This window comes from Dipodomys merriami, unplaced genomic scaffold (assembly GCF_024711535.1).
Source record: "Dipodomys merriami isolate MVZ:Mamm:240054 unplaced genomic scaffold, mDipMer1.0.p SCAF_62, whole genome shotgun sequence".
NCBI classification, from domain to species: Eukaryota; Metazoa; Chordata; class Mammalia; order Rodentia; family Heteromyidae; genus Dipodomys; species Dipodomys merriami.
Window position 1 is genome coordinate 2,453,489 of NW_027206202.1, and position 12,179 is coordinate 2,465,667.

The 12,179-nt window shown below is 56.5% G+C and overlaps 1 protein-coding gene across 3 annotated transcripts in view; it reads left to right on the forward strand.

Annotated features, from left to right (window-relative positions):
- Gsg1l (GSG1 like) overlaps positions 1-11,115 on the forward strand; it is a 92,313-nt gene extending 81,198 nt beyond the window's left edge. For all 3 annotated transcript variants that reach the window (XM_070004282.1, XM_070004283.1, XM_070004284.1), the window contains 3 exons: positions 3,272-3,439; positions 5,926-5,996; positions 10,683-11,115. In XM_070004282.1, coding sequence (XP_069860383.1) covers positions 3,272-3,439; positions 5,926-5,996; positions 10,683-10,780 — 337 coding nt within the window. In that variant the 3' untranslated portion in view covers positions 10,781-11,115. The remainder of the gene's footprint in view (positions 1-3,271; positions 3,440-5,925; positions 5,997-10,682) is intronic.
- Positions 11,116-12,179: the final 1,064 nt, after the last annotated feature.

Below are 12,179 nucleotides of genomic sequence, written 5' to 3' on the forward strand. Positions count from 1 at the left end.
GCTGCCTCTTTCTCCCTGTCACCCAGACTCACAAGATGGATCGGGTCCATTTCCCATCTCTCACATTTGGGGCATCGCCAGGGCTGGGCCTTGTCATCTTTCTTGTTTAATAGATGTGAGGCCATCTGTCACAATGGTCACCCCAGAGCCCCTCTAGCCCACCCAGGCGTGGAGCAGAGGCCCACGCTGCGGGGAGAGAGCCGGCCTGTCTCCAGGCCCCGTAGGAAGACTGGGCTGGGGGGAGAGGGGAGGGGGTCAGGGGACTCTGGGTGTTTTAAGGGGGGGCTTTGGGGGCTCTGGGGGAGCTTGAGAGGCTTTTGGTGACCAGAGCTCGCAGCGTAGAGGCCTCTGTGTCGTTTGGCTGCATTCTACCCAATGATGGCCGGGCCTTTGAGAAACCACAGCCCCAGTAGCGTGGCTCCGTGGGGCTCTTCAGTGACGACACCCAAGACCGGTGTCTGCCCTCCAGCTCCCCCAGACCCCGCCACCCCCCTGTGCCTCTCAGATTCCCACATCTCCGCCCTGGTAACAGCCCCAGATTCGGGATTCCATCCAGGACCTTCGGCCATTTTGCACTTTCTCAGGATGGAGAAAGATAGAAAATGGGCCCCCCGGACTCTGACACACACACACACACACACACGTGCACAATAACCCCATCCTGAGCAGACTGGGGACAGGGGCTATCATGGGAGCTGGAGGCTGTGAGAATTACAAGGGCTGGGCATGGTAGTGCATGCCTGTAATCCCAACCCTTGGGAGGAAGAGGCAGGAGGAGGCAAGTCTGAGGCCAGTCTGGGTGACACAGTGAGGACCTGCCTGCACAAAAGCACCAGAAGACGAGAGCTAGGTCTGGGAGTCTGACTCAGTTTCCACGGCCCAGAGAAGAGCAAGTTGGGTCAAGTGCTAGGAGCTTCTCTGTCTCTGTGCCTGGTCCCCTTAGAGACAAGGAATATGACGCCTCGCTGCCACCCTCCCCTGCTCTTCCGATTGAGATGCCTGCCCTCTCCGCAGGCGTTTGGGTAGCTGAGCCCCGGCCTTCCGAATGGAGAGATGTGCTGGGCTCACTGGCCCGCAGAAAGCTTGCTCCTCCTCCTGTCCCCTGAGCCATGGGCCAGCGCCAGGCCTGTGGGTCCGTGGGCCCCGAAGGTGGCCCAGGATGGGTATTTGCTCCCTTGCTCCGTCCCGAACCTGCAGTGGCTGCAGCAGTCTCCCTCCGAGATGTTATAAGCGACCTCCCGCAGCGCCAGGCCGGAGTCCCTCTCGAAGTGCTGTCCCAGTGTCCGCAGCTCTGTCTCCACGCCCTCCCCTCCCCTCCTCTGCAGCTCCCCGGGGACAGGGGACCATGACAGCTGCCCCACTCCTGAGAACCAGGCCAGTCACACACATGCCTCACGCAGCACCAGCTTGGAAACGTGAGCTGCAGACACCCCAGAAGCTGCTCCAGCCTCTGAGTTCCCAGACTGCACCGCCCTGTGTGGACTCCTGGGGACCTGGCGGTGGGAGAGGAGGCGGGGAACAGGACTGTGCTTCATAGCTGATATTAATCAATGAATTAATTAATACATACCTATCCTGAGGCTTAACCTCAGGCCCGGGCACTGTCGCTGAGCAATACTGCTATTGTTGTTTGCTTAAGACGGGTGCTCTACCAAGCGAGCCATAGCTCCACTTCTGCTTCGCGGTGGTTAATTGGGGAGATCAGAGTCTCGCAGATGTCAGGGCCCAGTGGTATGGAGAGCACCCGTCTGGTGCCAGTGGAGGCCTCTGGGGAGGAGTCATGGCGCATTCTGCCTCTCTCAGCCAGGACTGCGTTGACAGAGGGCCAGTGTGGAGAGCAATGTCTCACACCCCTGCCCAGAGCTCATGGCCAGGGGAGGGGGGAGGGGGGGGAGGGGGGAGGGGGGCGGGGGGGCAGTGTACGTGGCAGACCTGGGCGTCCACCCCTGGCTGGGAGGAACCAGCGGCCAGCCCCTCCCCTTTTCTCATCAGAATGGAAGGCCGCTGACTCCCCAAGGTTTAAACGAGGTCCATAATCTCATTTAAAAAAAAAAAATACCCCGACTATCACAGTTGCAAGCGAAATCACTTACCGTTCGAAATAATAAGGGCTAGGAAGCATCCATATAGAAAATCAATCCCTTCCACACCACAGCCAGGGGGCTCGGCCCCAGCGCGGAAGGCTCGTTCGGTATTTGAAAACCAGTCACTGTCCACCCACCATATCCACACACTGAGGGGAAATCAGACGCTCCAGTGATGGAGGGAAAAGTGCACAATTAGACGTCTAGGCGTGGCGGGAAAGGCTTAGGGAATTTGAGCTCCCTGCTCCAACTCCGTGAGGAGTTGGTAGGAGTCCCTATTGGCTGCCACCGCATGGACAGACGGGGTGTTTGGTCTCCAGTGCTGAGATGTTCTCCATAGTACAATAAAGCACGTGCGCGCGCGCGTGCACACACACAGAAATAAAATCAGATAGATGATGAGATTGTCCATGTAGAAAAATCCACAGAGCCGGATTACCTGTAGCTCACACCTGTAGCTCACACCTGTCCCACTAGCTAGTCAAGGAGGCTGAGATCTGAGGCGCGCACTTCGAAGCCGGTCCTGGCAGAAAAGTCTGGGAGACTCTTAGGTGCACCGAGCCACCAAAAAGGCTGGAAGTGGAGCTGTGGTTCAAGGGGTAGAGCCCCAGCTGGAGCAAAGAAAGAAAAGCTCGGGGACACCACTCGGGCCCTAAGTGTAACCTCAGGACCTGCACCAAGAAAAACAAAAGAGAGACCTAAAAAACATGACTGGAGGTTGGATGAGCTACCCCATTCCTGGTACACCGTCCTGCCCAGAGTGATCGGCTTGGACGTCATTTCTAGAATGGAAGTGTGGCCCACAGACAGGCAAAGCAGCTTTACCTCCCAGGGGTAGAACTCGCCATGCAAGTCAGGCAAGGGACAGGGGGCTGATCTCCGTGGCCAGATGTCCAACCTATGTAATGGCGCAGGGCCACTGTATCCTTGAACATCAGGGTGACACCTAGAGTTGGCCTTTGTCCTGCTCCATCATCAACCGCACCTGTGACTCTCCAGCGTCCCCCCCCCCCCCACTTCCTGCGGCCTCTTGTCTCCCTGGCTTTGCATGCTCTGTTCCCTTCTCCTGGGGGCGGAGCCTAGGCATGGCTGGCAGGGGAGGGGGCGTGGTCTGGAATCTCCCCACCCTGGCCAGTCCTCACTGGGGCCTCCGTGTCCTGCTCTCCTCTCTCTCTCTCTCTCTCCAGCCTGGCCTGGGGTTCCTTCACCTGCTGCATGGCGGCCTCTGTCACCACGCTCAACTCCTACACCAAGACCGTCATTGAGTTCCGGCACAAGCGCAAGGTCTTTGAGCAAGGCTACAGGGAAGAGCCCACCTTCATGGATCCCGAGGCCATCAAGTACTTCCAGGAGAGGTCAGTGCGGGCCGGGCTGGCCCTGCCCACCCCCGGGAGGGTGGAGCTGGAGGCGTGGCCATTCCCAAATGAGTGATCCCTCAGTGGTAGAGCGCTTGCCTAGCATGCAGGAGGCCCTGGGTTCCATTCCTCAGTACCACATACACAGAAAAAGCCAGAAGTGGTGCTGTGGCTCAAGTGGTAGAGTAAAAGAAGCTCAGGAACAATGCCCAGGCCCTGAGTTCAAGCCCCAGGACTGGCAAAAAAAACAAAAACAACAACCAAAGGAGCGATCCAACACAGGCTATCGGGGAGCCCATGCGGCCCTTCCTTCCTTTTTCAGTCTTTCCTGAGACCACCTCCCAAGGAAACCACCGGTCCTCAAGTCCTCCCTCCCTCCTTCCCTCCCTCCCTCCCTCCCTCCCTCCCTCCCTCTTTCCTTCCCTCCCTCCCTCCCTCTCTGCCTCTCCTTTACTTCCTCTCTCCCTCCTTTCTTCGTTCCTCCCTCCCCTCCATTCTTCCTTTCTTCCTTCCTCCTTCCCTCCCTCCCTCATTCCCTCCCTCCCTCCCTGTCTCTCCCTTACTTCCTCCCTCCCCTCCATTCTTTCTTCCTTCCTCCTTCCCTCCCTTTCTCTCTCTCTCTCCACCCCCTCTCCCTCCCTCCCTCCGTCCATTCTATTTTAGTTTATTATATTTCTTCTCGGCAAAGCAGTACTGCGGATGGAACTCAGCACTCTGATGAGCATGTGTTCTACCATACCCATGCCCCTAACACCTGCCATTTCTAAGGCAGGCTGGAGGCTGGAGGCTGGAGGCTGGAGGGAGGCTGTGCAGTCAGCCTTGCTGGCTTATGCCCTACATTTGGCACAAACTACTATTCCCTCCCCACCCCTCCCCTCCCCTCACACAGGGACACCCTGCCTGGCCTCCCCCAGCCTCCGGCTCTGCACTAGGGGGACGGATGGGAAGGCAGAGAACAGGCCTGGAGAGAAAGGCGGGAAGTCAGGGAGGGTGGAGAACGTGAGAGACGCCATGCCCAGTCCTGGACAGAGCTGGGGACCGGGTTAGAAGTGAGATCGGAGGAAAGAGAGGTCTCAGGCTGCAGCAAAGCAGACAATGAGGAAGAAAGAGACGGGGGAAGGTTCCAGATGTATGCCCGTGCCAGCTGATGCTCCCCAGCGTCCCCTGGAGGTGAGGCTGGACGGCCCGGGGTGGGGGTGGGGGCCTCTGGGATTCCCATAAGTGACAAACAAATGCCAGCAGATAGGATGCTCCATTGCCCAGCCCAGATGCCTGCCCTGTGTTCAAGCCCCAGAGCCAGAACTATTTACCCCCCCAAAAAAAACACCCCAAATATTAAGCAGCTACGAAAAGCCTATCACCCTCAAAACAGAAAGTAGGGTTATGTGTAAGGAAGGCTCTAGATCTGATTCCTTACCTTTTGTCCTACTGAATAACCCACATGGACGGTTATACCTACATTCTCCTCACTATTTCCCTGTGCAGATCAGTGTGTAATCTGGGAAAGCAAGTGAACTTTTGTGATGCACGCCTGGTTTGTGATGCACAGAGTTGGTGAACCACACAATTATTGGCTGGCCACTGGGGGTCTTCTTTTCTGTGAGAACAGTAGGCTTTCCTCTCTAGTCTGCCCCAGTTTTCCCAAGCATTACATAAAAAAATACGAAGGTAAAAGATCCTCCCGCCAAGAGGTGTAAGTGTCCTTTATAAAATGTTTCCCCTCAAAGCGAGGCTCCAATCTCTGTCAGCTCAGCCTCATTCTCAAACATGTACTTGAAGTGTGTGTGTGTGTGTGTGTGTGTGTGTGTGTGTGTGTGTGTGTGTGTGTGTGTGTGTGTGTGTGTGTGTGCCAGTCCTGGGGCATGAACTTGGGTCTGGGTGCTATTCCCTGAGCTTCTTTGGCTCAAGGCTTGTGCTCTACCACTTTGAACCACAACTGTTTTCTGGTGATTAATTGGAGGTAAGAGTCTCATGGACTTTCTTGCTTGGGCTGGTTTTGAATTGTGATCCTCAGATCTCAGCCTCCTGAGTAGCTAGGATGACAGCTGTGAGCCATGGGTACCTGGTTGGATTTTTGTTTTTATTGGTTTATATTAGTTACATAGTGGGGATTTCATTGTTATATTTCTACATGTTTACATTGTATTCCAACCCATCCCACCTTTATATCTTTCCTTTTTTTTTTTTGATCGTGGGGCTTGAACTCGGGGCCTGGCCTCTGTCCCGGAGCATTTTTGCTGAAGGCTAGCACTCTACCACTTTGAGACACAGCACCATTTCTGGTTCTCTGGTCATTAGAGATCAGAGTCTCATGGATTTTTCTGCCCAGGCTGGTTTTGAACCACAATCCTCAGACCTCAGCCTCCTGAGTAGCTAGGATGGCAGGCATGAGCCACCAGTGCCTGATTTCCTCCTTCCTTCCTTCCTTCCTTCCTTCCTTCCTTCCCTCCCTCCCCCCTTTCATTCATCTCTTCCTCTCTTCCCAGGATGGAGAAGGGCGATGGGAGCGAGGAGGAGGACTTCCGCTTAGATTGTCGCCACCAGGGCTATTCAACTCGTAAGTACCCAGCTGCCAATCCTCGGGGTCCCTCCCCCTGCACCTCTGCTCACCAGCGATCCCCAGGGTCCCCACCCCACCTCTGTTTGGGGAAACTGAGGCTGGGGTCTCAGCATAGTGACTGGAACCCCAAGCGCAGCTGTCATATCAGGCGGGATGTAGAGACAGAGGGAGAGCAGGGAGCTGTAAAGACCTGTGGGGAGTCACAGCCTGGGGGTCTGCCTCAGAGACAGACAGACAGACAGACAGACAGACAGACAGACAGACAGACAGAGAGTAGCCTGAGTGGAGGGAATTCATCAAGTCAAGGGTGCCCCAGACCCTGAATTCAAGCACACACACACACACACACACACATACACACACACACACACAAGAATAAATGGGGTTAAGAAGCAAAGCTATGCCCATGGACGGGCGGCAAACTGCTGGTGGCGTGGTGGCGTGAGCCAAGCCTTCCTGTGCGGTGTGAGCTCCGCGTTCTGAGCATGCTCAGTTTTTCCTCCTGGTGTCCCGGGGGCCACATGCCCCAGATCCCTACGTGCCGCGCCTCCGCCCCCCGTGTGCCCATTGCCTGTGCCTGTGTGACCGGAGAACAGGGCGACCCTGGCCAGTCCCACTCCACCCAATGGCCGGAGTCATCAAAGCGGCTGCCTGGCACCCGTGGCTCACGCCTGTCATCCCGAGCTACTCAGAGGGTTGAGATCTGAGGATCCGTGGCTCACACTCAGCCCGGGTGGGCAAGCCCGCGAGACTCTATCTCCAGTTAATTAACTCCCTCCTCCAAAAAGAGCCAGAAGGGGACATGGAGAGAGGCCCGTGATCAGAACAAGCCTGGATGGGGGCCGGGGCAGGGGGGAGGGGAGGAGGCAAGGGCAGGGGAAGGCATCACGGCAGCTCAGGATCCGGCCTCTTGCAGCCCGCGGGTTCCCAGCCCAGACCATATTTTAGAGCTTCGGGGGCTGAGTTTTACAATGTGTCTGCTGGGAGCAGCTGTTCAGGCCCGGCTTGCTGGCAGGAGGCAGAGAGCCTTGAGAAGAGGGGCTGGCTATTCATGCAAGGAGGGAAACTGAGGCTCTGAAGGCCATCAACTTTGCTGCGATCTCCTATTCCCTGGATGATGGTCCACTCTAGGCCTTGACTCTTCTCCCTCCCCCCACCCCCCACAGCTGGAGCCCACAAGCCCATCCTTCCCTGGGGCCACCTGCTCTTCTCCCTGCCCCGATGCTGGCCTGCTACATCTCTCCGTGCGTGGCTCATTTTGTCCCATTCATGGGAACTGTCACCGATCTACACCAGTCTAATTGCCCAACATGGCTTCATCCTTCCTTCCTCCCTCCCTCCCTGCCTCCCTCTCTTTCCTTCCTTCCTTCCTTCCTTCCTTTCTTTCTTCCTTCCTTCCTTCCTTCCTTCCTTCCTTCCTTCCTTCCTTCCTTCTTCCCTCCCTGTGCCTTCCTTAGTACAGTCATGAGCCATCATATCCCACTTATTTACTGAGATGAAGTCTCGCTAACTGGCCTTGAACCACAACCCTCCTAATTTCCACCTCCCGCAGGGCTGGGATTACAAGCGTGAGCCACCCACCTTGCTCAACTCACACATTCTCTTCTTTCCAATTTTGTCCCTGTCGGAGACTCTCTTCTGTATTTCTGTGTGGTTCCTATTTGTCTGCCTGGCTCCGTTTCCTCAGTGCCTGACTCTTGCCGGCCGGGCCTGGCCAGGCACAGAGGCGGCTTCTGGGAGTTTCTGGGAGCTTCCGTCTAGACGGGTCTCAACCACTGCGGCCTTGGGTGCAGCAGAGGAAATTTCACGGCTGAGCCCACAGCAACTTGGCATTTTTATTAGATGGGAATCAGATCCAATCGGGGGGCGCCTCAAGTCTCTTCCTTTATGAACACGGAAGCAGAGTGTATTTGTGGAATAAATATCAGTGGGGAGGGCAGGGAGCCCACGGTGGGGCGGCATCTGGGACCCAGGCATGGGGTGGGTGGGGGGGCGGGTGTTGGTGTGGAGACCACACAGAACTGGGCAGTGGGGCAGCCGATGGCCACCTGCCATCACGGCACCTGCTGAAATGCGGTTTCCCCGCCCGGTCCATCGGCCTCCCATTCGCCCTCCACGTGGGTTGGGGCTGGGGATGGTGTCCGGTCACCCTCTGCAAAGACAGGAACTCCTGAGGTGCGGGTGAAGCTGGCTGCTTTTACACTGAGCACCAGCACCTGGCACTGAGCACCCAGCACCCAGCACCGAGCACCCAGCACCCAGCACCGATGCAACCTCAGGCCCCGCCCCCAGCCCAGCGCACTCCGCTTTCCAGTCGTCCTTGTGGCTCATCTTCCCCACACAGCCTGCTGGGCTTCTCACACCTCTTAAAAGGTTCACAGGCTGGCCAAGAGTCTGCTTCATCCACCAGTCCCGTCTGCCTGAGCCACGCGGCGCATGCGCCGTGGGGCAGCCGCCAGCATCTCCCAGTCCAGCCCAGTGAAGGCAGCCCGGCCCCGGCAGGTGACCCCATTGCTGCCCGGAGGCTGCAGCCCCACACCCCACCTCCACCCAGGCTTCTCAGGGGATTTGACTTGCACAAGGTTCTCCAAAGGGCTTGAACTCAGGGCCTTACGCTTGCTACACAGGCGCTCTACCACGTGAGCCACAGCCCAGCCCTCGCTTGCCTTGTCGTTCTTTCCTTCTTATTGGCTTTGCCAGGGGTGGAAATGATTTCCTGCGGGCCCGGGCTGCCTGCAGGCAAGACACTGCTTGGTTTGCCAAAGATCCAAAAGATACATTTCTTTTTTAACTTTTTGCCGTCATTTTGGAGCCAGAGGTTTTATTTTGAAATGTGCATCCTCAGCTTCTCTGAATATTTTGGGAGATCTGAACCCAACATACACACTCACGCGCACGCGCGCACGCGCACACACACACACACACACACACACACACACACACTTGGCTGGAGGTTGGGGATGGCCTCCCTCTCTTCTTCCTGCACACACAGGCAGTTCGCTTGGACCCAGAGCCTCTTTTGAGCTGGGATCTGGAGTCCTCTGCATCCGGCTCTTCATCCGGTTGTCGCCAGCTTATTCCCAAAGCAAAGGCACGGGCCGGAGGCTCTGCTGAGCTGCTGGCAGGCCCCGAGCCCCCCTTGGAGACCAGAGGAGAAGAGAGTCCCAGGCTCAGTGAGGGAGTCTGGAGCCAAGGGACAGGAAGCTCAATTTTAACTCAAGCAAGGGCAAGGGAGCTGGGCTTTTCTTTCCCTGAAAAATGAAACAAAAATAAACAACACACACACACACACACACACACACACACACACACACACACACACACACCATGTGCGTGGGGAGCCGTGGCTCACGCCTATATTCCTAGCTATTCGGGAGGCTGAATAGCTCTGAGGTTTGTGGGTCCAAGCCAGCTGGAAAGTCTTATCTCCAATGGTCCACCAAAAAGCCAGAAGTGGAGCTGTGGCTCAAGTGGTAGAGTGCCAGCCTTGAAAGAAAAATCTAAGGACCAGCACCCAGGTCCTGAGTTCAAGCCCTAGTACTGCTGTCCATGCCCAAAATAAAGCATATTCACTTTCCAGGTTCCCATATAGGAACCAGGTTCAGCCAGCCATCTCTCAATAATCATAGAGAAAACAAGCAAAGCTTTCCACAGCATCAAATATTTGCTTCTCTATTTGGAAAAAAAAAATCAAGACAACAAACAAACCCAAACACCTTTCTCTTGGCAGAAACATTTCTAAATGACAACTGTTTTAGTCTCTGAGGCCAGAAACAGCCATTCCCCCCCCCCCCCCCCCCCCCCCGCCCAGGCCAGATAATTCCAGAACATTTGCAAAGTGCTCTTTTTTTTTTTTTTTTTTTTTAAGGGTAAACCTGGCACCACTGACTCAAGCCTGTAATCCTAGCTACTTAGGAGATCTGAGAATCCTGGTTCAGAGCCAGCCCATAAAGCTTTTTCTTTTGCCTGTCCTGGCACTTGAACTCAGGACCTGGGCACTGTCCCTGAGCCTCTTTATGCTCAAGGCTAGCACTCTACCACTTGAGCCACAACAACACTTCTGGCTTTTTATTGGAGATAAGAGTCTCACCGATTTTTCTGCCTGGGCAGGCTTCAAAACCACGATCCTCAGATCTCAGCCTCCTGAGTAGCTAGCATGACAGGTGTGAGCCACCAGTGCCCAGCTCCATGAGATTCTCATTTCCAATTAACCACCAAAAAACTGGAAGTGATGTGGTGGCTCAAAGTGGTAGAGAGCTAGCCTGGAGCAACACACACACACACACACACACACACACACACACACACACACACACACACACACACACACACACACACACACAGAGCCATCTCCATCCTCCCTGCCTCTCCAGTCATTGTTTCTGAGCTTGACTTCGCCAGGGATCTGTGGCTCAGCGGTTTCTCTGCAGGTGTACGTGCGGTCAGGGCAGACAGACGCAGAGGTGGACGGTTGGGAGGGCGGCTGGTGGGTGAACAGGAGGGTGTGGCTGGGGCAGGGGGAGGCTGGACAGGTACGCCGGTGGGCAGGCGTGGGGAGGGGAGGAGATCGGCAGCCGTGGCCAGGTGGCATGGATGGCAGCGATCTGTGGAGTGTGCAAGGCAGGAGGTAGGTGGTTGGAGGGGGTGGAGGGGACTTTCAGCCCTGGCCCTTGTCTCTTGCAGGACACCAGGCACACATGGCTGGCTCCTGGCCCCGGAGCTCCGCCCAGGAGGCGCCCGAGCTGAGCCGCCAGTGCTGGGTGCTGGGGCACTGGGTGTGAGGAGCCTGCCAGGCCCACCGGCCCGCCGCCGTGGCTGCTACCGCCCTTCCCGCCACGCCGGTCATCCGGGGCTCTGGGCACCTTGACCACGTCCTGTGGACTCAGCCCATCTTCGAGGAGATGCCAGGCTCGGCCTGCTGCCACCTGCCACTGCCTGGGTCCCCAAGGCCCTGAGCTGGACAAGGGGACACGCAGGCTCAGAGAGGCCCCGGGGGCCGCAGCCTGAAATCCTGCCGTCACCGGCAGACACCTGTGGGGGTACAGCCTGAATGCTAAGAAGAGACATGGACGCTGGCCGCCAAAGGCTGGGCACCCACCACTGGCCAGGGGGCTGATGGGGGACCCAGGGGGCAGGACCCTGTGGGGACAGGGGTGGGGTTCCTGAAGGAGGGGCAGCAGCTGGCACTGCGGGAAGGGGATCACACACAGCAGGCACACAGTAGAGACTCAATAAATGCTTGTTGAACCTGTTTTCTTGCTGTGTCCAGCCCCATTGCTCTCCAGGACACAGGTGACGGCCCAGAGTTGATGTTCAAGGGTGGACAGAGAGAGGGAGCACAGGCGAGTCAGAATGAGATGGACACAGGCAGACAGGTCTGACCGATCCCAGAGGATGGGCGAGAGGCAGGCCCAGCCTGGGTTCTGAGTGGACAGAGGAGAGAGCCACATTTCTCCCGTTAGTCACCCTGTGCTAAGGGCCACCTGTCCATGCCAGGCCTAGACGCCCTGAGCAAGTGTAAGATGACGCCACATAGGAAAACAGGGAGCGAGGAACCTGTGAGGAGTGTGGGCTGCTGTTGGCAAAGCCATGGAACCAGGACTCCAGTCTCCAAGACCAGCCTCCAGGATGCCCCTACCCTTCCTAGAAGTTCTAGGGACTCAGCCAGAGCACATGCTGCTCCTTTACCCATCCATCCAAGTATCCTCTATCGTCCATCCTCCATCTATCCACCCACCCATCCATCCATCCATCCATCCATCCATCCATCCATCCATCCATCCACCCACCCATCCATCCACCCATCCATCCACCCACCCATCCATCCATATACCCACCTACCCATCCATCTATTCATCTACCCATCCATCCATTCATCTATCTACCTATCTACCCACCCATCCACCATCCATCAATCCATCCATTATCCACCCATCCATCCATCCATCCACTCACCCACCCATCCATCCATCCATCCATCTACCCATCCATTCATCCACCCACCTATCCACCCACCCATCTACCATCCATGTACCACCCATCCATTCATCCATCCATCCACCCACCAATCCATCCATCCACCCACTCATCCATCCATCTACCCCCATCCATCCATCCACCCACCCATCCACCCACCCATCCATCCACCCACCCATCCACCCACCATCCATCCATATACCC